The following is a 23,513-nucleotide window of genomic DNA, read 5'->3' on the forward strand; positions in this document are numbered from 1 at the left end:
CTAAAATCTTACCTGATTTTACTCAATGAGATTTTAATTAGTTGTGACTCATGTTTGGCTGATAAACAGCACTCGCTTTCCCTCTGTTCTTCCCCCAAACTGTACATAGCAGTTTAGATGTCTGCTCAACCGTCCCCACACTGTAGGTGTTCCCTGCCCTCCCCATAGAAGGTAGCATTGCCCGCCACCCTCCCCTGCCCCATTTTTCCTCATGCGTACTGCTTCTTTTTCAAAAAGCACTGTGAGTTGGGACTCTCTGTACCTAATTGTGCCATCAGCAATTAGAAGGGCACCTTGTGCAAGTTAGGTGCTCATAAACATTTGTTGAAGGAGTGACAAATAAATTCATAATTTTTTCTTTTTATAAACTCAGATTTATAGCCTGGATGAGATAATTCCTTCCTCATTGTGTTCTTGTCTAAAGGGAAGTCACAGAAACCTACTGTGTGTAATGTGATTATTCATGGAGCTATACATATATTGTGCATTTTCTGTGGGTATTTTATCCTTCAGTAAAAGTTTTTTTTTTAATATGCATATGTACAAGTTGATTTGTAGGCAAATGCCTATTAAAAAGTTATTTCGTAGGTTAAAATAACATGACGACTAGGTTGGTTGGGTTGTTGTGTTGTTTTGTTTTTAATTCTATTTTGAGATGAAACTTCAGCCATGTTTTTAAGGCTGGAAATGGTAAAAGTTGGAAGGACTGTTAACAGTGATTCAGTCAATTGCTTATTATGCAGACCGCTCTATTAGAGGAGATTCTTTACTGTTTCATTGATAATCTTCTCTATAAACTCAAGAAATTGTTTACAACTCTTTCATAAAAATCTTTGTACATTAGAGTTGTGTAGTATTTAAATACCATTTGCCCACAACTACACTTTTGTGGAGATTATGTAGAAGAGAATAGGATAACATACAGAATGAGAGGGGTGGAAGTAGAAGAAGACAGGAGCCTGAAGTATGCTCTGTCTACCCTGAAATCTAAAAGTGTACGAAGAAAAGGGAAGTAGATACTATACTAATTTTTCCAGTTTTACTCAAGCGTAGCATTCATTCATTAGATTTTTTACCAAGCAATATGGTACCAGATACTGTATTAGGAATACAAATATAGTTCTGCACATAAGAACTAGTGGGCTTGCTGAGAGGGGCATGAAAACTAAGTTCAGTATGAAAATAACAGCTTGCATTAAAGGTGTGTTCACAGTGCCGTAGGATCACAGAGAAACCAACGATTAGTAGTAGTCAGGGCTTTGTAAAATTGGAGCTGATCTTTGAAAGAGGTTTATCATTAAAGGGGGCATTGAGGAACATTCTAGATATGGGGAACAGCCAGGAGCTAAAGTAGAAGCTCAAGTGATTCTAGTTAGGTAACACTTGAGGATATGTGGTAGGAGATGGTTGGGAGTAGATTGTGAAGAACCCTATACATTGCAGTACTAAGGACTTGATATTGGAGATGTTTATAATGCCATTGAAGAATTATAAACAAGGGCAATTGAATTTTTTAAATTTAATCCTGGTGGTTTTCTACAGAATGGATTGAAGGAGGACCAAATTGAAAGCAGGAATAGCAGAAAGCATCTTTTGCAGAAGATGATGGCTCAAATGAAAAGACATTTGGGAAGTCTAAGATGCAAGGGCAGTGCAAGGATGGTCTAAGCCATGGGCAGAGGAACTAGGAACTGTGAGAATGGGAGAAGTACCTTTCTTCAGAGTTTAGTGCTTGGGAATTAGGAGAAACAGGTGCATAGACTGTAAGCAGAAACATGCAGGATCCAGTGTTTGACAAACTGTTGAGTGTTTAGTTCTGAATGATGGGTTTATGGTGTTTACGTTTTCTTTGTACTTTTCTGTATTAAAAACAATTTTTTAAAGAAAATACAAAGCAATGTGATTTTTTCCTTTTTTCTGTCTTTCTAGAAATGCCTTGCCTTGCTGAATATGATGATGGCTTATGGTATAGAGCAAAGATTGTGTCTGTTAAAGACTTTAATCCTCTAGCTGTCCTGGTGCAATTTGTTGATTACGGATCAACTGAAAAGCTGACAATAAACAGGTTTTTTTTTTCTTTTAAGTCAACTTAGTTGAATTAGAATTCTTAGAGCTTTTTAAAATAATTATTGGGAAAGTTTTGGTTCTTCTTATAAAAGAAAAACTATTTTAAAGCTATTTATTTATTAGGATTTTTTAAATCTATAAGTCTCTTTATTGTAAAATATAACAAACTTTACCATTTTAGCCATTTTTTTCTTTTTTTTATTTTTGTTTCTTTTTTTTAATTTAATTTTTTATTTTTTAAAATTTACATCCAAATTAGTTAGCATAGAGTGCAACAATGATTTCAGGAGTAGATTCCTTACTGCCCCTTACCCATTTAGCCTGTCCCCCTCCCACAACCCCTCCAGTAACCCTCAGTTTGTTCTCCATATTTATGAGTCTCTTCTGTTTTGTCCCCCTCCCCGTTTTTATATTATTTTTATTTCCCTTCCTTATGTTCATCTGTTTTGTCTCTAAAGTCCTCATATGAGTGAAATTATATGATTTTTGTCTTTCTCTAATTTCACTTAGCATAATACCCTCCAGTTCCATCCACGTAGTTGCAAATGGCAAGATTTCATTGTTTTTGATTGCCGAGTAATACTCCATTGTATACACACCACATTTTCTTTATCCATTCATCCATTGATGGACAGTCGGACTCTTTCCATACTTTGGCTATTGTTGATAGTGCTGCTATAAACATGGGGGTGCCTGTGTCCCTTTGACACAGCACACCTGTACCCCACGGATAAATGCCTAGTAGTGCAATTGCTGGGTCGTAGGGTAGTTCTATTTTTAGTTTTTTGAAGAACCTCCATACTGTTTTCCAGAGTGGCTGAACCAGCTTGCATTCCCACCAAAAATGCAAAGGCATTTTGGCTTTCTCCGCATCCTTGCCAACATCTGTTGTTGCCTGTGTTGTTAATGTTAGCCATTCTGACAGGTGTAAGATGGTACCATTTTAGCCATTTTTAAGCATACATTTAATTGGTGTTAAGTACATTCAGATGTTGTGCAGCTAATGCCACTGTCCATTTTCAGGACTTTTTCCTGATCCCACACAGAAATTCTGTACACGTTAAACAATAACATTCCATTCCTTTCCCTTAGCTACTGATCACCTTTATTCTACTTTCTGTCTTCATTGAATTTGCCCTATTTTAGGTACCTTATATAAGTACTATCATAGAGTATTTGTCCTTCTGTGTCTGGTTTATTTTACTTAGGATAACATTTCCAGGGCATATTCAATTATAGCATGTATCAGAATTTCATTATTTTTATGGCTAAATAACACTCCTTTGTATATACCACATTTGGTTTATTCATATGTTGATGGACACGTGGGCGATTTCCATCCTTTGGCTATTGTGAATAATGCTGCTTGGACATTAATGTACAAGTAGCTGTTTGAGTCCCTGCTTTATGTTGTTTGGTGTGTATACCTAGAAGTGGAATTGCTGGATCATATAGTAATTTTGTTTAACTTTTTGGGGAACTGCCAAACTTTTCTGCAGTGTCTATACCATTTTACTTTCCTGCCAGCAATGCATAAGGCTTCCAGTTTCTCCACATCCTTGCCGACACCTGTTTTTTTTCTAATTTTTTTTTGTTTGTAATATTTGATTGTGGTAAAATACATGTATCATAAAATTTACGATTTTAACCACTTTTAAATGTACAGTTAAGTAATGTTAACTATACTTACATTGCTATGTAGCCAACCTCCAGAAATCTTTTCATTTTGCAAAACAGAACCTTTGTACCCTTTAAACAGTATTCCCCCTCTTTCGCCCCTCATCCAGTCCCTGGCAGCCACCATTCTACTTCTTTCCCTATGAATTTAACTGTTGTAGGTATCCCATATAAGTAGAATCATGCAGCATTTGTCTTTGTATAACTAGCTTATTTCATTTAGCATAATGTCCTCAAGGTTCATCCATGTGGTAGCATGTATCAGAATTTTCTTCCTTTTTAAGGCTGGATAATATCCCATCATTGTATATATTACCTTTTATTTATCCATTCATCCATTGATGGATATTTTTTTAATATAATTTACTGTCAAGTTGGCTAACATACAGTGTATGCAGTGTGCTCTTGGTTTTGGGGATAGATTCCCATGATTCATCGCTTACATACTAAACCCAGTGCTCATCCCAACAGGTGCCCTCCTCAATGCCCATCACCCATTTCCCCTCTCCCCTGCCGCCCTCATCAACCCTCAGTTTGTTCTTTGTATTTAAGAGTCTCCTATAGTTTGCCTCCCTCGCTCTCTGTAACTATTTTTTTTCTTCTTCCCTTCCCCCACGGTCTTCTGTTAAGTTTTCCAAGATCCACATATGAGTGAAAACATGATATCTTTCTCTGACTGATGTATTTCACTTAGCATAATACCCTCCAGTCCCATCCACGTTGCTGCAAATGGCATGATTTCATTCTTTCTCATTGCCAAGTAGTATTCCATTGTATCTATAAACCACATCTTCTTTATCCATTCATCCATCATTGGACATTTAGGCTCTTTCCATAATTTGGCTATTGTTGAAAGTGCTACTATAAACATTGGGGTACATGTGCCCCTGTGAATCAGCACTCCTGTATCCTTTGGATAAATTCCTAGTAGTGCTATTGCTCTGTTGTAGGGTAATTCTATTTTTAATTTTTTGAGGAACCTCCACACTGTTTTCCAGAGCAGCTGCACCAGTTTGCATTCCCACCAGCAGTGCAAGAGGGTTCCCGTTTCTCCACATCCTTGCCAGCATCTGTTGTTTCCTGAGTTTTTAATTTTAGCCACTCTGACTGGTGTGAGATGGTATCTCAGTGTGATTTTTATTTGTATTTCGCTGATGATGAGTGACGTTGAGCATTTTTTCATGTCTGTTGGCCATCTGGATGTCTTCTTTGGAAAAGTGTCTATTCATGTCTTCTGACCACTTCCTCACTGGATTATTGGTTTTTGGGGTGTTGAGTTTGGTAAGTTCTTTATAGATTTTGGATACTAACCCTTTATCCCGTATGTCTTTTGCAAATATCTTTTCCCATTCCATCGGTTGCCTTTGTTTTGTTGATTTTTCTTTTTTTCAGTGCAGAAGACTTTTATCTCAATGAGGTCCCAATAGTTCATTTTTTCTTTTAATTCCCTTGCCTTTAGAGATGTGTCAAGCAAGAAATTGCCACGGCTGAGGTCAAAGAGGTTGTTGCCTGCTTTCTTCTCTAGGGTTTTGATGGTTTCCTGTCTCACATTTAGGTCTTTCATACATTTTGAATTTATTTTTGTGTGTGGTGTAAGAAGGTGGCCCAGGTTCATTTTTCTGCATGTTGTGGTCCAGTTCTCCCAGCACCATTTGCTAAGGAGACTTTTTTCCATTGGATACTCTTTCCTGCTTTGTCAAAGATTAGTTGGGCATACATTTGTGGGTCCAATTCTGGGTTCTCTCTTCTGTTCCATTGGTCTATGTGTCTGTTTTTGTGCCAATACCATTCTGTCTTGATGATTACAGATTTGTAGTAGAGGCTAAAGTCTGGGATTGTGATGCCTCCCACTTTTGTTTTCTTTTCCAACATAACTTTGGCTATTCAGGGTTTTTGTGGTTCCATAAAAAGTTTAGGATTGTTTGTTCTAGCTTTGAGAAGAATGCCTGTGCAATTTTGATTGGGATTGCACTGAATGTGTAGATTGCTTTGGGTAGTATTGACATTTTAACAAATTTGTTCTTCCAATCCATGAGCATGGAATGTTTTTCTATTTCTTTGTGTCTTCTTCAATTTCCTTCATAAGTTTTCTGTAGTTTTCAGCATACAGATCTTTTACATCTTTGGTTAGGTTTATTCCTAGGTATTTTGTGGTTCTTGGTGCAATTGTAAATGGGAACGATTTCTTGATTTCTCTTTCTGTTGCTTCATTATTGGTGTATAGAAATGCAACCAATTTCTGTACACTGATTTTGTATCCTGCACATTCATAGATATTTTGGTTGATTCCACATTTTAGCTATTGTGAATAATACTGATATGAATGTGAATGTATAAATATCTCTTCAAGACCCTGCCCTCAATTCTTTGGGGGTATATACTGAGAAGTGGAATTGCTGGATCACATACTCGTTCTATTTTTAATATTTGGAGGAGTCAGCAAACTGTTTTCCATTTTATACCAGGTGTCCCAGGAGTTCCAGTTTCTCTCTACATCCTTACCAACACTCATTATTTTCTGGGGTTTTGATACTAGCCACCCTAATGGGTGTGAGGTTACATCTCATTGTGGCTTTGATTTGCATTTCCCTGATGATTAGTGATGTTGAGTTCTTTTCATGTGCTTGTTGGCCATTTATGTATCTTCTTTGGAGAAATGTCTACTTTTTAATGTATATTTGCTATCATTCTGTAGGTTGTTTTTTCACTTCGTTGATTATGTCCTTTGCACAGTTTTTAATTTTGTTGTAGTCCAGTTTATTTTTTCTTCTCTTGTTTGTGCTTTTGGTGTCACAGCTAAGAATTCATTGCCAAATCCAATGTCCAAACCTTTATACCTATGTTTTAGTTTTGGCTGTTAGAGAATTTTAATCATGACATTCTGAACATTTTAAGAATTTCTTTTGTGACAGACTGCGTCAGATTCCTCTTCATCTTATGCAGTATCCAGCCCGAGCCATAAAGGTTCTCTTGGCAGGGTTTAAACCTCCCTTAAGAGATCCGGGGAAGACCAGAATACCATATTGTCCCAAATGGAGCATGGAAGCACTGTGGGCTATGATAGACTGTCTTCAAGGGAAACAACTTTATGCTTCTTCCATGGTAACTATCTATCTTAATTAAATCTACTTGAAGCTATTTCTAGGGTCCCTATTAATTTTCTAAAGTACTTTCTTTTTTTTGTTTGTTTGTTTATTTTTGAGACAGAGAGTTTGAGTGGGGGAGGGGCAGAGACGGAGACAGAATCAGACGCAGGTCCAGGCTCTGAGCTGTCAGCACAGAGCCCGACATGGGGCTGGAACTCAAGAACCGAGAGATCATAACCTGAGCTGAAGTCAGAGGCTTAACCGACTGAGCCACCCAGATGCCGCCCCTAAAGTGCTTTCAATCTATGCAACTCTAGATGCAAAAAAATTGCTTTTAAGCATATAAAGCTATAAATATACAAGATTAATTTTAAGGTTTGTTAAAACTATGTTTTAGTTTATATTTAGCAAACTTTTATTATAAAATATCATTGATGTGATCAATCAATAAGATGACAGTGATCAAGATGAGTGTCCTGTAGTCAAAGAATTCATAAGTCAATGAAGGAAATCAAACATTTGTAAACCATTAATGAGGCAGAATGAAATACAGTCTATCATATCATAAAAGAAGTATAGGTAACTTGGGGAGGTGGTGTATAAGGATTGATTATTTCCAGGGCACCTGGGTGGCACAAACATCTGACTCTTGATTTCTGCCCATGTCATGATCTCATGGTTAGTGAGTTCAAGCTCCACATGGGGCTCCACACTGTCAGCATGGAGCCTACTTGGGATTCTCTCTTCTCTTTCTGCCCCTCCCCTGCTCATGGGCCCTCTCAAAATAAATAAATAAACTTTAAAAAAGGATTATTTCCATCTAAAGAGATTAGGATATATATAGTATTTGAACTCCTCCTTAGGCATTCAAATAATAAGTAACAATAATAATAAAAATAATAAAAAAGTAAAAACAATAATAAGGTAGGTCTGGGAAGTGAATTGAACTGTATCTGAAAAGTAGGAAAGACCAGAATAGGAATTCTGGTCGAAGTCTTGAAAAGGATGGATGTGTACTAGTTTTGAATTTAATGCCGTAGAACTGATCAAAAAGTCCAAATAAACACATACAGCACTCACGTTCCACACCAAGCACACAGAGAGAAACATACAACACACACTGTACTTATAACATGCAAAATAAATGGCAAAGACACACATGCACCACATATCACACATAAAATATACACCAAACATGTACCACACAAAAAACCATGTCATAGAACACACACTTACCAAAAACCTTTTACACAAACTACACATAAACCACAAACTTCCCACACACATCATAAAAAACCACACTCAGAGCACACATATACCACGTACATAAAACACATTACATACCCACTTGAAATACAACAAACAAGAATTACACAAAACACACAAGACACACAAATACCGCATATAGCATGCATACCACACACATGCCACACAACCACAAGAATACCATTCACACACACCATGTATTCACTGAGACACCAAACATAACACATGAACAACTCAAAAACACACAACACTTAACACACACACATACACCACCAATAACCTACACCACATATACAGCACTCACACCCCACACATAATACAGAGAAACATACAACACACACTACACATACAGAACACACACAAAAACCAAATCACCCAAACACCATATACTCATTCAATACATACCAACCACACAAATACATCATTCAACATTCAAACATCACACACCACACCTACATCATACCTACAACACATTTATACTATAAACTGCACACAACCCATTCATCACATATATACCATTCACACTGCACATACACCACACATAAATACCATACACCATATACTTACCCAACATATAACACAAACACCACACCAAAAACACAAGATACCACACATATGCCACACATACCTGTCACACAGTACACATGTACCATGTGCACACACATATCACACAAACATCAAATATACAACACACACCAAACATATAGCACACTGATACACCACAAAAACACCACACACAAATATACAATATGCACTACAGAAAGATCAGTCACACACCACATGGGCACCACATATAATGAACCCAACACTGGAACACCCACACCGCTCACAACAGACACTAGCATAAACCACACACTAAGGCGGGTAGCACACACACAACACACAAAACACATAGGGAATATAAACACATACTGCATACCTGACACTAATACACTATTTACACACCACACATACCAAATATCTGCCACGCAAACATATCACACAACAAACACCATGCACACCACTCATACACCACACATACAACTCTTATACTACACACACTGCACACACAAGTATATGCCACATACACATACATGTTTGATACACCATGCACATCTCACACATAATGCACACACATTACACACAACGCATACTACACACACACCATGCCCCAGTCAAAACCACTCACACTGCTCATATTACCAGACACACACAACACACATACCACACACAGTCCATACACACAGCACACAAGCATCACATACACCAAACATACAGCACACACAAACTACACATAACCCACATATAACACACAAAAACCACACCAAAATATAGCACACTACAGAAATGTTATTCATACACCACATATACACCACACACACCAACATAACACATAAACCACACAAACACACACTAAAACACCACTCAGCACCACACATAACACACACAAAACGCACAACACATACAGAATACACATAACATACTGCACACACATTACCCACATATCACATACACACTACACGTACAACACACACACCACACCTATATCATGCATATAACACATTTATGGAAAAATAGAAAAAAACAAAGGTTCAAATAAGAAAGTCCAGATCATGTTTAATATAAATATTTTCTTTAAAAAAATTTTTTTAACATTTTATTTATTTTTGAGACAGGGAGAGACAGAGCATGAACAGGGGAGGGTCAGAGAGAGGGAGACACAGAATCCAAAACAGGCTCCAGGCTCTGAGCTGTCAGCACAGAGCCCGACGCGGGGCTCAAACTCACAGACTGCGAGATCATGACCTGAGCCGAAGTCGGCCACTTAACCGACTGAGCCACCCAGGCACCCCTAAATATTCTTTCTTTAGAGGATTAGCATGTCACAAAGGGGTGTCCCATAGGCAGAATCTAGCCTGAACCTGTTTTATTTAGTGCAGTGTCTAAAATTGGAAAAACTCACCCCCAAAATTCTGTATTTCTAACTTCTGGTTAAATATTATAAATTCCAGGAATCCTAGGTCTCCTGTCCAAACTGGCACTCAGCCAGAGTGGTACAGCAACAACCCCTTTGAATGGAAATACACTCTTTAATTCAGCCTGGTCCTCAACACTATTGTTTCAGCCCAACCTACCCAGGATTTGGGGATTCCTGACGTACTGGCTCTGACAAGAATGAGCTCTTAATGAAACAACTAGAAAGTACATTTTGAAAACCTCTAGAGGTACATATCATGCTTCTGTGTGTGCAGAGTAAATAGCTTATGTATGGTTTCTCTCAGGAAGCCAGTGGAAACACAGAGTTGTAAGTATTTTTACAGATAAATGTATTTATTTACCACCACGAATAACATTCAAAATTTGGTCAGTTTATGCATAAAGGTACATGGGTAGAATATAAATGAATTTTAACAGGGATGGTAGTGTTAAAGCCCATTGGCTCAATCTAGGTAAACTTTTGGGAAGACTTAAATTTTAAATAAAGTGTAAGAATGGAAAGAATGGGATTTAATAGGAAACCATCACAAAGACCTCTTTAAAGTATAAATTATTAATAAATTTGGAGAATGCCTTTTCCTTCCAGTGTGATACAGGCAAAATGTAGGAGAGAAAAGCCAGCAAAGACCTTAGTGTATTTTCTTGACAACCGTCTTTTAATTTTAGGCTCAGGCACCAGAACAAATAGTGACGTTATATGAAGATGAACAGTATCCAGTTCATATGTCATTAGTAGAAATGGGGCTGGCCGACCGAGACGAATGATGTAAGTATCATGACTTCTTGTTCACCCTTATGATCAGCATAAAGCATGCAACTAATATAGTGGAGATTAATACTAAATTGCCCATAAAAGCATCTTTGGATTTTCCTTGATTTCTCAAAGAATTTTAACAAAGCTCAACAAGACTCTTCTAGACTTCTTTGTAGGCCCTTTTCACCTATTAAATACCAGAACCAGAGAGGATCTGCATCTGTAAGAACGCTTGGAATGGCTATCATGACTATTCATAGTACCAGATAGTTGTTGGGGATGGGCACTAGAAGTAATTTAAGCACACAAGGATATGGTATGCACAGAACACTGTTGAACAATCCATGTCCTAATAAAGCTATTGAACTGCTTGGGTGACCAGCTGTTTATTCATCCACATAAATGTAACAGGTGATTCAGTAACTAGTTTGAACATTAAATTAAGCAAAGGTTTTAAATAACATGCATTTTGTTTTTCAGGTAAACACTTCAGAGCATCTACAGCAGCCCAGGTTTTCTGTTACATGTAGGCCAGTTCAGGCTTACTTTTCTTGACTTGTTCTGCAGTTGTGCTGGCGTTTTTTTTCTTACATGTTAAACTACTAGGAATTGTTTGAAAAAAAATAGTTAATAAATATTTGCTTTCAAGTATTTTCTGGTTTTATTTTACAATAATTTCAAAAGCAAGTATTTGAGGCATATGAAAAAATGTAGTTCATTTTATAACGAATATATATTCAGTTTAAGACCTTCTTAGTACAGTTGGAGGCTCCTATAGTGACCTTCCCCAATCATTCTCTTCCCTGAAGAGGTGAACACTGTTGTGATTCTGGTGTTTATTATTCTTACGTTATTTTGCTGCATATGAATGCATCCATAAGCAAGATATAGTACTGCTGTGTATATTTTTTTAGTGCGTGCACTATCGCACCTTTAATTTTCTCACTATTGGCACTGTTTATCCATGTTGGTATGCAGAGCTCTGCTTTATTCACTTTCACTCTTCTATCTGTGCACATAATTCTGATGCTAGATATTTAGACTGTTGCCAGTTTTTTCTCAATTACAAATAAGTGTACATGTTACGGGTTTTCTACTATATGTACTTAGTAGTGGAATTTACTAGGTCACGAGGTGATTGTTCTCCAAAAGGTGGTTTACTCCATTTACTACCATCAGTAGTCTGAGTCCCTTGGCAACATGTGGTGTGGCCAGTATATGATACTAGTATAAAAAGGTATCTTATTATTTCAATATGCATTCACTGGTTTAGTAGTCACTTGTTTGCTTTTTCATATCCTTTGTCCATTTTTGTGTTGAGTTGTTTGTAATTATGTTATCTGTAGGAATTCTTTACATATTCTGGATATTAATCCTTTGTCAAGTATATATATATATATATATATATATATATATCTTCTAGTCTGTGGCTTATCTTTTCTTTTTCGTGGTATCTTTAGACACACCATTCATCAAGCTGTTAAGGTTTGCGCTGTGCCTCATTTAAAAATCCTTCTCTATCCTGAGATGATGTATATAACTCTTTATTTGAGAAGTTTGCAACTTTTTTCATATTCAGTTCTTAAATCATCTGGAATTGATATATTTAGCTTTTTTAAAGTTATTGTAGTGACTACAGCAACCTGTAATTATTATGTAAGTGCCTTGCAGGTGCCTTGTCCTTCCTTCAAGGACATCTTGCTTCTGTCAGCCTACAGTTTTATAGGTTATAACATCAGGGTACCTGTGGTTGTTCAGTTAACACCAGCTAGTTATTTTTCACACGCCCTCCATCCTCAAGTGTCCTGTTCTGACCACTTACGTATCCTCACTGTAACTTTTCTCCTGTGATGCTCTGTACTCACAGAATGAACTCTTCTACCTGTGTTGTTTGACCTATTTATATTTATTCATGGTTTTAACTTCCCATTCCATTATATTAAAGAACCTCTACAGTAGATAAATGCTTTAATTTTAGTACTAATTGAACACAGTATATTCTGACTGGAGACATTCTCTTATTCCTTGACTAAACTTTCTGTGCAAAGTCTTGTTCTGTGGCTGATGTGCTCATGAAAAATCTGTGCTATTGTATTTCTTGTACTTCTTGGTTTTTATAACCATCTTCAACAAGTAAGAGTCTCATTATTTTTACAGTCTACACAGTTCATAAAGTAATATTTCTTTCCTTGGACATGCATTCAACTGTAGAAGACAGGTGAATTAAAAATGAAAGCTGTTCTTGTACATTTCAAAGAATATAAAAAATTATGATGTTTTATTTTATAATCCAAACATAATCTCTTCCACTTATATATAAATGAAACCACAGAATCCACAAAAAGTGTACATTTTTTGAGAAGAAAATCAAGTTAGTGTTATTTCATGATGAGTCACATATAGGATCATTACAATTTTGTATCCATTAGGATATTACCATCCTTGTCTTTAACTCTTATTCGACCAGATGTGTACTTTGTTTCTTGATGACCATTTGTATATACGGTTTTAACAGTGCCATCTGGATATTCCCGTCTCTTGAACTGGGCAGTGTGTAGTTCTCTTTGGCCATTATTAAACTCTATGATTTTGTTGCCATCTCTGTAAATTTAAAATAGAATTTATTTAAAAATATTAAATATGTAACAGGAAAATGATCTAAAAGTGGCTTTTGATTCTGACAGTTCTCTCTTTTCTTAAAGCCTCCTGTGGTCCTTTCCTTATACAATGCCTTCTTTGCAAATTCTTTCCACCCTGTTTCTGCTTCACGCTATTAGTTCCAATGATCAAATTAGCATTTAAATGTGCCCATGAAAAGGGGGACGCCTGGGTGGCTCAGTCAGTTAAGCGTCAGACTTCAGCTCAGGTCATCTCATGGCTCCTGAGTTTGAGCCCCGTGTCAGGCTCTATGCAGTGACAGCTCAGAGCCTGGAGCCTGCTTCGGATTCTGTCTCTTTCTCTCTGCCCCTGTTCTGCTCCCGCTCTGTCCCTGTCTCTCTCTCTCTCAAAAATAAACATTAAAAAAATAATAAAAAAGGAAAGGTGCCCATGAAAAGTTTTTAATAAATTTATGTCGTGAAACTACAAAATCCTTAGGTTTGTTTTTTAACTTTAGATGTATTATGCATCTAAGAAAAACTGGGCATTGTATTAAAATACCGCTTTCAGTTTTTACTTTATTCTTTTCACTAAGTAATGCTTGCTCTTTATCAGGTTGGAAAAGAGACTTTATATTCCTGGGAAGGGGCATGACTAGACTTAAGACCTGTTCAGAAGCCATGAAACAAAAGAAGCAGTTAATCCCAAGTGGACTGCTTGATGTGCATGCAGGACATTCAAACTGAACCCCCTAAAAATAGGTATGATGTGCTGTTAGAAACAAAGCAAGGTTTATAGATGGTGAATTACCACTTCTCCACACTGTTTTTTTGGTTATTTCTCAGATTTTATGTAAATGTAGTGGCTTTGCGCCACATTTAAGTGTTAGACTTAAAAGCCATTTTGAAAGCCACTGCTTTATCATGTGCAGCCCTGGGACCAGGGATAACAGCATCACATGAGACCTCATTAAAAATGCAAATTATTGGCATGGGGCCTAGCATTCTGCAATTGAACAATCCCTTCAGGTGGTTTTAATGCACAGTGAAGTTGAAGAACCACTGCTATAAATCAAAAATGCCAAAATAATCCTGAATGAACTAATATCTGACATTTGCCTGAGTTTAGATGAAAAAGGACTGGCCATGAGTTAACAACTGTTGGAAAATGGGGGCGCCTGGGTGGCTCAGTCGGTTGAGCGTCCGACTTCAGCTCAGGTCAGGACCTCACAGTTGACAAGTTCGAGCCCCGCATTGGGCTCTGTGCTGATGGCTCGGGGCCTGGAGCCTGCCTCTGATTCTGTCTCCCTTTCTCTCTGCCCCTCCCCCACTCGTGCTCTGTCTCTCTGTCTCAAAAATAAACATAAAAAAAAAAATTAAAAAAAATTGTTGGAAAATTAACAAATGAGTACATGGAGGTTTTCATATTTTCTTTTTATTACAGAAAATTTCAAACATAAGACTTAAAAAAGATGGAAGTCTCTGAAATTGTTCAGAGTATAATGTACAGATAAAATTTTTCGCAAATTTTAGAAGACATTGGTATTTATTTGGTTGAGCAGCAGAGAAAGTTTCGAACCATATTCAGGAAAAACACTGCATAAGAAGTTGCTACATTATTTCAATTAGCGTTTACTTTTTTTTTTTGCTGTGTCACAGAATTCAAGTTAGTTAAATGCATGCACACTCTAGGAGAGGAGGGTGCAAACTAAAGTAGGACAGTGAACTTGACGAACCTTCAGCACCGTGAGTACAAGAAACTCTGTATTGTGGATTGAAGACGTCACTAGGAAGAATTCTCTCTTCAAGAAATGTAACACTCAGAAGGATAAAGAGGTTGTTATTTTAAAAAATTGAGTCAGGGAGGCCAGGGAAGTAAAATGCTAATCAGGCTGGGACAGGGAGATCCAGCAAATCAAAATATAAGCCAGAGAAGAAATAAACAGTCTAATTCAAAGACTGTTTTCTTATTTAAGAAATAAATATTTCTTAAATATTAAGAAATAAATTATTTAAGAAATAAATATTTAAGAAATAAATATTTCTTAAATATTTAAGAAATAAATATTGAAATAAATATTTCTTAAATATTTAAGAAATAAATATTAAATATTTAAGAAATAATTTCTTAAATATTTAAGAAATATTTAAGAAATAAATATTTCTTAAATATTTAAGAATTAAATATTTCTTAAATATTTAAGAATAAATATATTCTTATTTAAGAATAACCATTCTTAAATACTGGGCAGCTTTCCTTCTTTGTGTCTTATTCACTGTTTTCCAGTTTCACCAAATTTAATTCTGTACAAATACTTGCCATTCCCCTTTTGTCATGTGCTATACAGACCTTTAAGTTTCTGTAGAGTATATATTAGAGCCTATACGTCTCTAACGAGATCTAAACTCCAAAATGCTGAAAACTCTTCACCTGCTCTCAAAGTGTATATCTGTGCTCAGTGCTAAACTCAAAAACATTCTGAATGACTTATACAAATGTTTTAAGACTTTCAAAATTCACTTGGAAATAGAAGTTGAAAATTGACAAATCTAGAAGCAAATTTAACAGCTATCATACCTTTGTACTCTTACAATTGTACCATCTGGAAAAATACTTTCTTCTTGTCCATCGGGAAACAGGTTTTTGATCGTCTGGTCAGGAAACGTGATTTCTTTTCTCCCATTTGGGAAGTGTTTTTCTGTTTAAAAAAAATTACTATAAATATTTTTATTTATTTTATTTTTCTGGGTTTTTTTTTTTTTAAGTTTATTCAGTTTTTAGAGAGACAGCGTGAGCAGTGGAAGGGCAGAGAGGAGGGGACAGAGGATGCAAAGCAGGCTCTGTGCTAACAGCAGCGAGCCTGATGTAGGGCTTGAACTCACGAACTGTGAGATCATGGCCTGAGCCGAGGTTAGATGCTCAACTGACTCAGCTACACAGGTGCCCCTTATTTTTTTAAAAAGGAAAGCATTTAATTAAGAAAGGGCAGAACAAGTTTTTACCTATTTGTCCACTTGAGAAATGTAAGACTTCTAGACCTTCTGGGTAAGTAGTGTGAGTGGTCTGGGCAGATGCATAGTAGTAGATCTGTAAAGACACAAAGTCAGTATGCTTTTTCTCTGGAGATGTTTGTTTTTTTTTTTTTTTTTTATTTAACGTTTATTCATTATTAAGAGACAGACACAGAGCGTGAGCAGGGGAGGGGTGGAGAGAGGGAGACACGGAATCTGAAGCAGGCTCCAGGCTCCGAGCTGTCAGCACAGAGCCCGACGCAGAGCTCGAACTCACGAACCGTGAGATCATGACGTGAGCCGAAGTCGTTACCTGACCGACGGAGCCACCCAGGCGCCCCTCTCTGGAGATGTTTAAGCCATGGAGAAAAACACTGCTATGGAAACCTACCACTCTCTCATCTGGCATGACTTGCTTCACATCACCATTAAAGAAAGTGACGGTGACAGTCTTCCCATCTGCACTCACTTCTTTTCGAGTTCCATTTGGAAACAATATAACATGGCACCCATTCTTATAAACCTTTTCTATCTACAAAAAAAGAGAAACAAGATTATCAATATGAGAGATTTCCTCCTGAGACCAGATGATAAAAGTGTCCCTAACTCTTTTCCAAATTGACTACTTTGATATCTCTCATAATACAAGCAACATTGTCACAAAAGGAGAAAAGTTAATAAACTCCCATGTATCAACACACCACCATTCTTATGTCACCTATTCTACCAAAACCAACTCATTTTTTGCTGAATTTTCTTTTTTTAGAGTATAGTTGACTGTACACAATATTAGTGTCAGGTGTACAACATAGTCATCTTACAAGTCTATCCATTCTGCTCTGCTCACTTGTGGCTTTCCCATCGGTCTCCAAACTATTACAATATCATCAACTATATTCCCTGTGCTGCACCTTTCATCCCCATCCCCATGATTTATTCATTCCCTAACTGGAAGCCTGTTTTTCCCACTCCCCTTGACCCATTTTGTCCATCCCCCGACCCCTTCCCCTCTGGCAACCATCAGTTTATTCTCTGTATTTATAGGTCTGATTCTGCTTTTGGTTTATTTATTTAATTTTTTAGATTCCACATGAGTGAAATCATGATACTCAGTCTGACTTATACCATCCAGGTCCATCCATGTGGTTGCAGATGGCAAGATCACATCCTTTTTATGGCTGTGTGATATTCCTCTGTGTGATATTCCTCTGACACACACACACACACGTCTTCCTTATCCATTTATTAATGTACACTTAGTTTGCTTCCATAAATTGGCTACTGTAAATAATGCTGCGATAAACATAGGGGCACATACATCTTTTCAAATTCAGGCCTTCGTTTTCTTTGGGTAAATACCCAGTAGTGGAATTACTGGATCATACAGTATTTCTATTTTAAACTTTTTTAGGAACCTCCGTACTGTTTCCACAGTGACTGCACCACTTTGCATTCCCATCAACAGTGTACAAAAGGGTTCCTTTTTCCCCACATCCTCATTAACACTTTTTTGTCTTTTATTTCAGGCATTCTGACAGGTGTAAAGTGATATCTCCTTGTGGTTTTGATTTGCATTTCCCTGACAGTGATGATGAGCATCTTTTCATGTGTCATCAGTATGTCGTCTTCGGAAAAATGCGTTCACATCCTCTGCCCATTTTTTAACTGGATTATTTGTTGTTTGGGTGTTGAGTCGTATAAGTTCTTCATATATTTTGGATATTAACACCTTATCAGATATATAATTTGCAAATATCTTCTCCCATTCAGTAAGCTGCCTTTTGTTTCGTTATTGGTTCTCTTTGCTGTGTGCAAATGCTGTGTGCAAAAGCTTTTTATTTTGGTGTAGTCCCAATAGTTTATTTTTGCTTTTGTTTCTCTTGTCTTAGGAGACATATCTGGAAAAATGTTGCTATGTCCAACGTCGAAGAAAGTACCGCCTGTGTTCTCTTCAACTACTTTTATAGTTTTAGGTCTCACATTTAGGTCTTTAATCCATTTTGAGTTTGTTTTTATGTATGGTATAAAATAAGTGGCCCCGTTTCATTCTTTGCTGGTAGCTGTCCAGTTTTCCTAACGCCATTTATTGAAGAGACTATCTTTTCCCCATTGGATATTCTAGCCTCATTTGTCAAGATTAACTGACCGTATAAGTATGGGTTTATTTCTGGGCTGTCTATCCGGTCCCATTGATCTAGGTGTCTATTTTTGTAACAAACTAATTCCTTCATCATGGTATAACCTCCATGCTGTTTTCTCTGAATTCATGAAAAAGACTTTTTACAGTTTATTTGATCAAAACAGGGTCACATACAACACTTGATATATGTCTTAAATCTCAACCTTTAACAGTCCCTGCCCTGCCCCTTTTTAACGATAATTACTTATTAAAGGACCTGGGTCATTAACCATATAAAATTTCCCACACTCTGGAATTGGTTGACTGCTTTCCCATTATGGTGTCATCTAACATGTTCTCATATATCCTTATACTTCCTGGAAACAAACTAGTAGTCACATCTAGAGGTGTGATTAAATTCTGGTTGAATTATTCTGACAAGAATACTCTCTAGGAACTGATGAGAGCTGCTTATAGCTACATATTCAGAAGGCAATCCCCTGCTGTCCTCATGAACTCAAGACCAACTGAGTCACATTAGTTAGATCTGCCATGAAGCCCCATCAACCTGTCATCCATGGGTTCATGGTTTTTCATGACTACTACCCAGAACCCGTATTTCAATTAGAGATTGCAAAGTGATGATTCTCAAGTTTTCTCATTCCTTTTCCATGTATTAGCTAGAATTCTTCTTAAAAAAAAAAAACATCTTTTCCTGTACCAACTCTGCTTTAGTATAACAAATTATTGGTGGGAAAGTCTAACTACTTCCTTTGACTTTGTTATTTTGTCCTTTCTCACTCCTCAAGACTAGTAGTGAATTTTGGCTTTGGCTTTATCATTTCAATTAAAATGGGTCAAATTAAGGTATTCAGAAAAGTAAATTTTCTATAAACCTGAGGAAAAACTACCTCATTCCCTCCCTGCTAACAAACCCTGTTTATGTCCCCCTTCCCTTTTCATCCTTACTTCTAGCTGGAACACTAAGCCAGGCGATTTCCTGCTCAAAACCTTTCCTAAGCACAAGAATAAAACTGTGCAGCTAGAGATGGACAGAAAGGCTGCAGGAAGGATAAGGCCTAGAACAGAGGCTTTTAAAAAGTACCAAAGATTACAAAGGCTTTTTAGCTATGTTTAGAGAAAGAACAGAGTTTAAACAAAGAACTGTATTCCCTCCTTTGCTGTATCCCTAAACTAGAAAGGGCAACTAAATGCCTGTGTGTGTCTAGCATTTTTAGGAGTCCAAAGACTCAAGCTAAGGTCACACCCCAAGGAACTAAAGTTCGTAAGGTCCCTCAGTGGTCTTGAAGATCAATTATTTTAGAATCTTGAGTGTTCCAATTCTACTTTAACCTATACTTATTTCTTATAATATTCATTATTTAAAAAAAAAAAGTTTAACCTTTCCATCAGGATGACTGATTTCTCCCTGGATTTCTTCTTTTTCCTCTTTTTTGTCATCCTTTTTATATTCAGGATCTGAAAAGTCCACTGATTCAGGGGGCTCCCTGGGTGAGGCAGTCTGTAAGGACAAAAGGCTCTCTTTCATCTGTCATAAAGGACGTGTAATAACATTTCAAGCAGCTAAAATTTACATTTATTTCCAAATGCCAGATTCTCCTATTATAGGATTTGACAGCTAGCATTTGGTGTTTATAAAAAACATTTACAGGGCGCCTGGGTGGCTTAGTCGGTTAAGCGTCTGACTTCGGCTCAGGTCATGATCTCACAGTTCTTGGGTTCAAGCCCCACATCGGGCTCTGTGCTGACAGCTTAGAGCCTGGAGCCTGCTTCAAATTCTATGCCTCCCTCTCTTTCTGCTCCTCCCCCACTCATGCTCTGTCTCTCTCTCCTTCAAAAATAAATAAAAACATTAAAAAATAAAAAATAAAAAAAACATTTACAATGTTAGGTAAAAAACCTTTATAAATGGTTTAGAAACTTAAGTCAGTTAACTAAGCAGTTTCAAGCCTGAGTAATCTATGTTTAAATATATAAAAATATAGAGATTTACTTGTCCCTTATCCAAATTGCCTAAGTCACGAGGAGGCACAGTCTTGGATCTTCGAGATGGATTACCTGTTAGAATATAATTGTCGGAGTTAGTTTTCATATTTAATTGAAAGTTTTAAATTTACTTAATATTATGGTCAAATATTTCCTTAGTTCATATCCTTTTGTGAACTACTATCCTTTACCCATTAGCTAACGAAGTCTTAATATTTTTCTTTACTAATTCATAGGAGTTCATTATAGAACTTCAAATATTTATTCAGGCACTTAAGTCCAGTGTGACCCAAGAAAGACAAGGACAATATCCATCTTCTGAGAATGTACAATCTGGAGGAACAGACAGGTGCTCAACTAACCTAACAGATGAATCCAAAGGTATTTTGGAGCTAATCACAAGGACTTTAGTTAGAGGTTAGATGTAGGGTAGATATAATAGAGGCATCCAAGAATACATCTCGAATTTTGCTTGACAAAGTAACGGGGTATTAAAATCCAGACCTAATTGCTGTGCTTTAAACTGTTTAGGTTATGACCAGCACACCAATCATATACTATATTAGTAATACATACGTTATAGAATAAGTGTATACACATATACACACACTCACCAACAACAAATTAAGGTGAATTTTAAAAAATATACTGACATTCTCATATTTTTTTCCTATGATGCCCAAGGGGAGGGTGGGTGATGGGCACTGAGGAGGGCACCTGTTGGGATGAGCACTGGGTGTTGTATGGAAAACAATGTGACAATAAATTTCATATTAAAAAAACCAAAAAAACCATGCCCAAAATTTGCAAGTTTGTTTCAAGTACGTGCCACTGGATGCTACACAGAGAGCACACTAAAGAACAGAAGCAGAGTCCATTCAGGCAGTTGGCGGGCATCTGAGAAGGCTTGTGCAGTACCCAGGGAGACAGAAATGTTCTGACTGCACTGTGTTAAATCACTGATAGGTTCCAACGAGCTGGGTTTCATATGGTTCAACCTAATTAATCAATTCAGAAACTATCAACATCAGAAGGATTAGTTTAGAGATCCCTGGGAGTGCATTTTGGCTTGGGCAAACGGGTAGATGGTAGATGGTTCTGGGGACGAGAGGAATGCTCTGTTTTGATGTGATAAACGAAGAACAATTGCCTGCACCTTACTTACATGTGCAAAGTAAGCTCTGTTGGACCTCACTCCTAAATGTTTTAACCATCCTCCATAGAAAAGACTAATATCCCCATTTTAGAGGTAAGGAAAACGAGGCTGAGGTTAAATAACGTACCAAAGTTGTCAGCTAATAAAGCAAACCAGGATTCAATCCTATGAAGCTTAATTCTTCTCTCAAGCTGTTCATGAGCAAGAACTGGAAGCCTCTAAGCAGAGACCCACTGAGAGGACCAGGACACATGAGCAGGACATGGAGCTCTGACTCCTGAGTCTGTGTTCACTACTTTGAGTATAAACATACCTTATAAAATTACATATCTTATAAAAGTTGGGACAGATTAAATTATTTAATAAACAGTGCTGGAATAGCTAGATATAGACAATATAGGAGGATAGGTTTATGACCGCAAGATAGGGAAGACTTAAGAGGCACCACCCGTAAAGTAAAAAAACTGAAATTCAACATTAAGTAAGAATCTTGGGAATTGTGGGTAACTGTAAGGTACCACCAAGCATCATGGCAGTATAAGTCATTCCTTTTTTTCCTTCCCTTTTTAAACAACTAATTAGACATCTATAACCAAATGAAAGTACCTCAGCACCTCATACCAAGGGATTTGGGAGCTTTCCTGCCCACCTGGGCATCCAAAAATAGGACCTCAGTAAGGGATGCATATCCAAGGGAGTTAGTGAACCTGCCCCGTCCCCATTCACCATGACTGGAAAAGAAACCCAGAGAGCACAAACCTTGGTGGATACCCACAGACAAAAGAGAATTTGCAGAAGTCTAGTCCACCTTGAGGGGAGATTCCAACATGCCACTGGAACAGGACAGCGATGAGTTTGGATGCAGAGAGGGAGGAACTTGCCAGAGCTGCTCCCCTCCCCAGGGAGACGCAGCACGCTAAGTTGTTGGGCAGTGGCAGTAACAACCTCTCCAAAGGAAGTGATAGCAAAGCAAAAGCAACAAGTGACTGCCCAGCTAGGCCAGTTACATGGGTTGTGGCTAAAGAAACATCTGTCTCCAACAGCACCCAGATCTCTGAGGAGAGACCCCCATGACTTGGAGAAGGAAAGAGAAAGGGAAGGAAGCATACTAGAATATCAAAGGTCATTACAGGAATGTTGTTCCTGCTGTCTGCTTCAGCACTTCAACATGAAGTCCACCCACAAGCCTCTGGTAGTACCCCACTCGAGGATCTTCCATCAGGCCCACAGGCACCCCCAAAGCCCAAGTGCTAAACCCACACCTCTCCTAACTCTGCTACCAGCTCCTTATGTGCCCTCCCAACTACAACCAAAGAGCAAGATTCAGTAAACAGGGAGCATGCTCAGAAAATAGGCCACAGTTGGTGAGCAGGGGAATAACTACAAATTTGGGCCATTTTACCACCTTCTGGAATACAGAAGAATGGTTTCTAACAGCTAGACTGGTGAACTATAAAAACCAAAGAAATCATAAAAACTAAGAAGGTATCTGCTATTTCAAATGGGAAAGCAGAAGTCCATAGCTACAAACAGTATAAAAAATTAAGGAAACATGGCATCACAAAAAGAAACTAATAGGTCTCTAGCAACAAAACTCAAAGGCATGAAATACCGCATCTGATAAAGAATTCAAAATTGCTCTTGTGAAGAAATTCAACAAGTTACAAGAAAACTCAAAGACAATTCCATGACGTCATGGAATAAAATTAATGAACAGGAGTTCTTTACAAAACAGACTGAAATTATAAACAAAAACCAAACAAATTCTGGACCTGAAGAATTCAACAAATGAGAT

At 37.4% G+C, this 23,513-nt stretch overlaps 2 protein-coding genes across 2 annotated transcripts in view; one reads left to right on the forward strand and one right to left on the reverse strand.

Annotated features, from left to right (window-relative positions):
- Window positions 1-10,838, forward strand: part of RNF17 (ring finger protein 17) — a 122,645-nt gene extending 111,807 nt beyond the window's left edge. The window contains exons 33-35 of the mRNA XM_047077378.1: window positions 1,930-2,065; window positions 6,657-6,846; window positions 10,740-10,838. Of these exons, the coding sequence (XP_046933334.1) occupies window positions 1,930-2,065; window positions 6,657-6,846; window positions 10,740-10,838 (425 nt within the window). The remainder of the gene's footprint in view (window positions 1-1,929; window positions 2,066-6,656; window positions 6,847-10,739) is intronic.
- A 2,270-nt stretch (window positions 10,839-13,108) lies between these two features.
- The window catches only part of CENPJ (centromere protein J), a 48,611-nt gene continuing 38,206 nt past the window's right edge, over window positions 13,109-23,513 (reverse strand). The window contains exons 11-16 of the mRNA XM_047077379.1: window positions 20,570-20,634; window positions 19,958-20,077; window positions 16,828-16,968; window positions 16,428-16,512; window positions 16,003-16,123; window positions 13,109-13,428 (exon numbers count right to left, since the gene is read on the reverse strand). Coding sequence (XP_046933335.1) covers window positions 13,236-13,428; window positions 16,003-16,123; window positions 16,428-16,512; window positions 16,828-16,968; window positions 19,958-20,077; window positions 20,570-20,634 — 725 coding nt within the window. The 3' untranslated portion in view covers window positions 13,109-13,235. The remainder of the gene's footprint in view (window positions 13,429-16,002; window positions 16,124-16,427; window positions 16,513-16,827; window positions 16,969-19,957; window positions 20,078-20,569; window positions 20,635-23,513) is intronic.

This window comes from Lynx rufus, unplaced genomic scaffold, assembly GCF_022079265.1.
Source record: "Lynx rufus isolate CCGP_SWC_20201006 ecotype Redwood Valley unplaced genomic scaffold, mLynRuf1.p SCAF_1, whole genome shotgun sequence".
NCBI classification, from domain to species: Eukaryota; Metazoa; Chordata; class Mammalia; order Carnivora; family Felidae; genus Lynx; species Lynx rufus.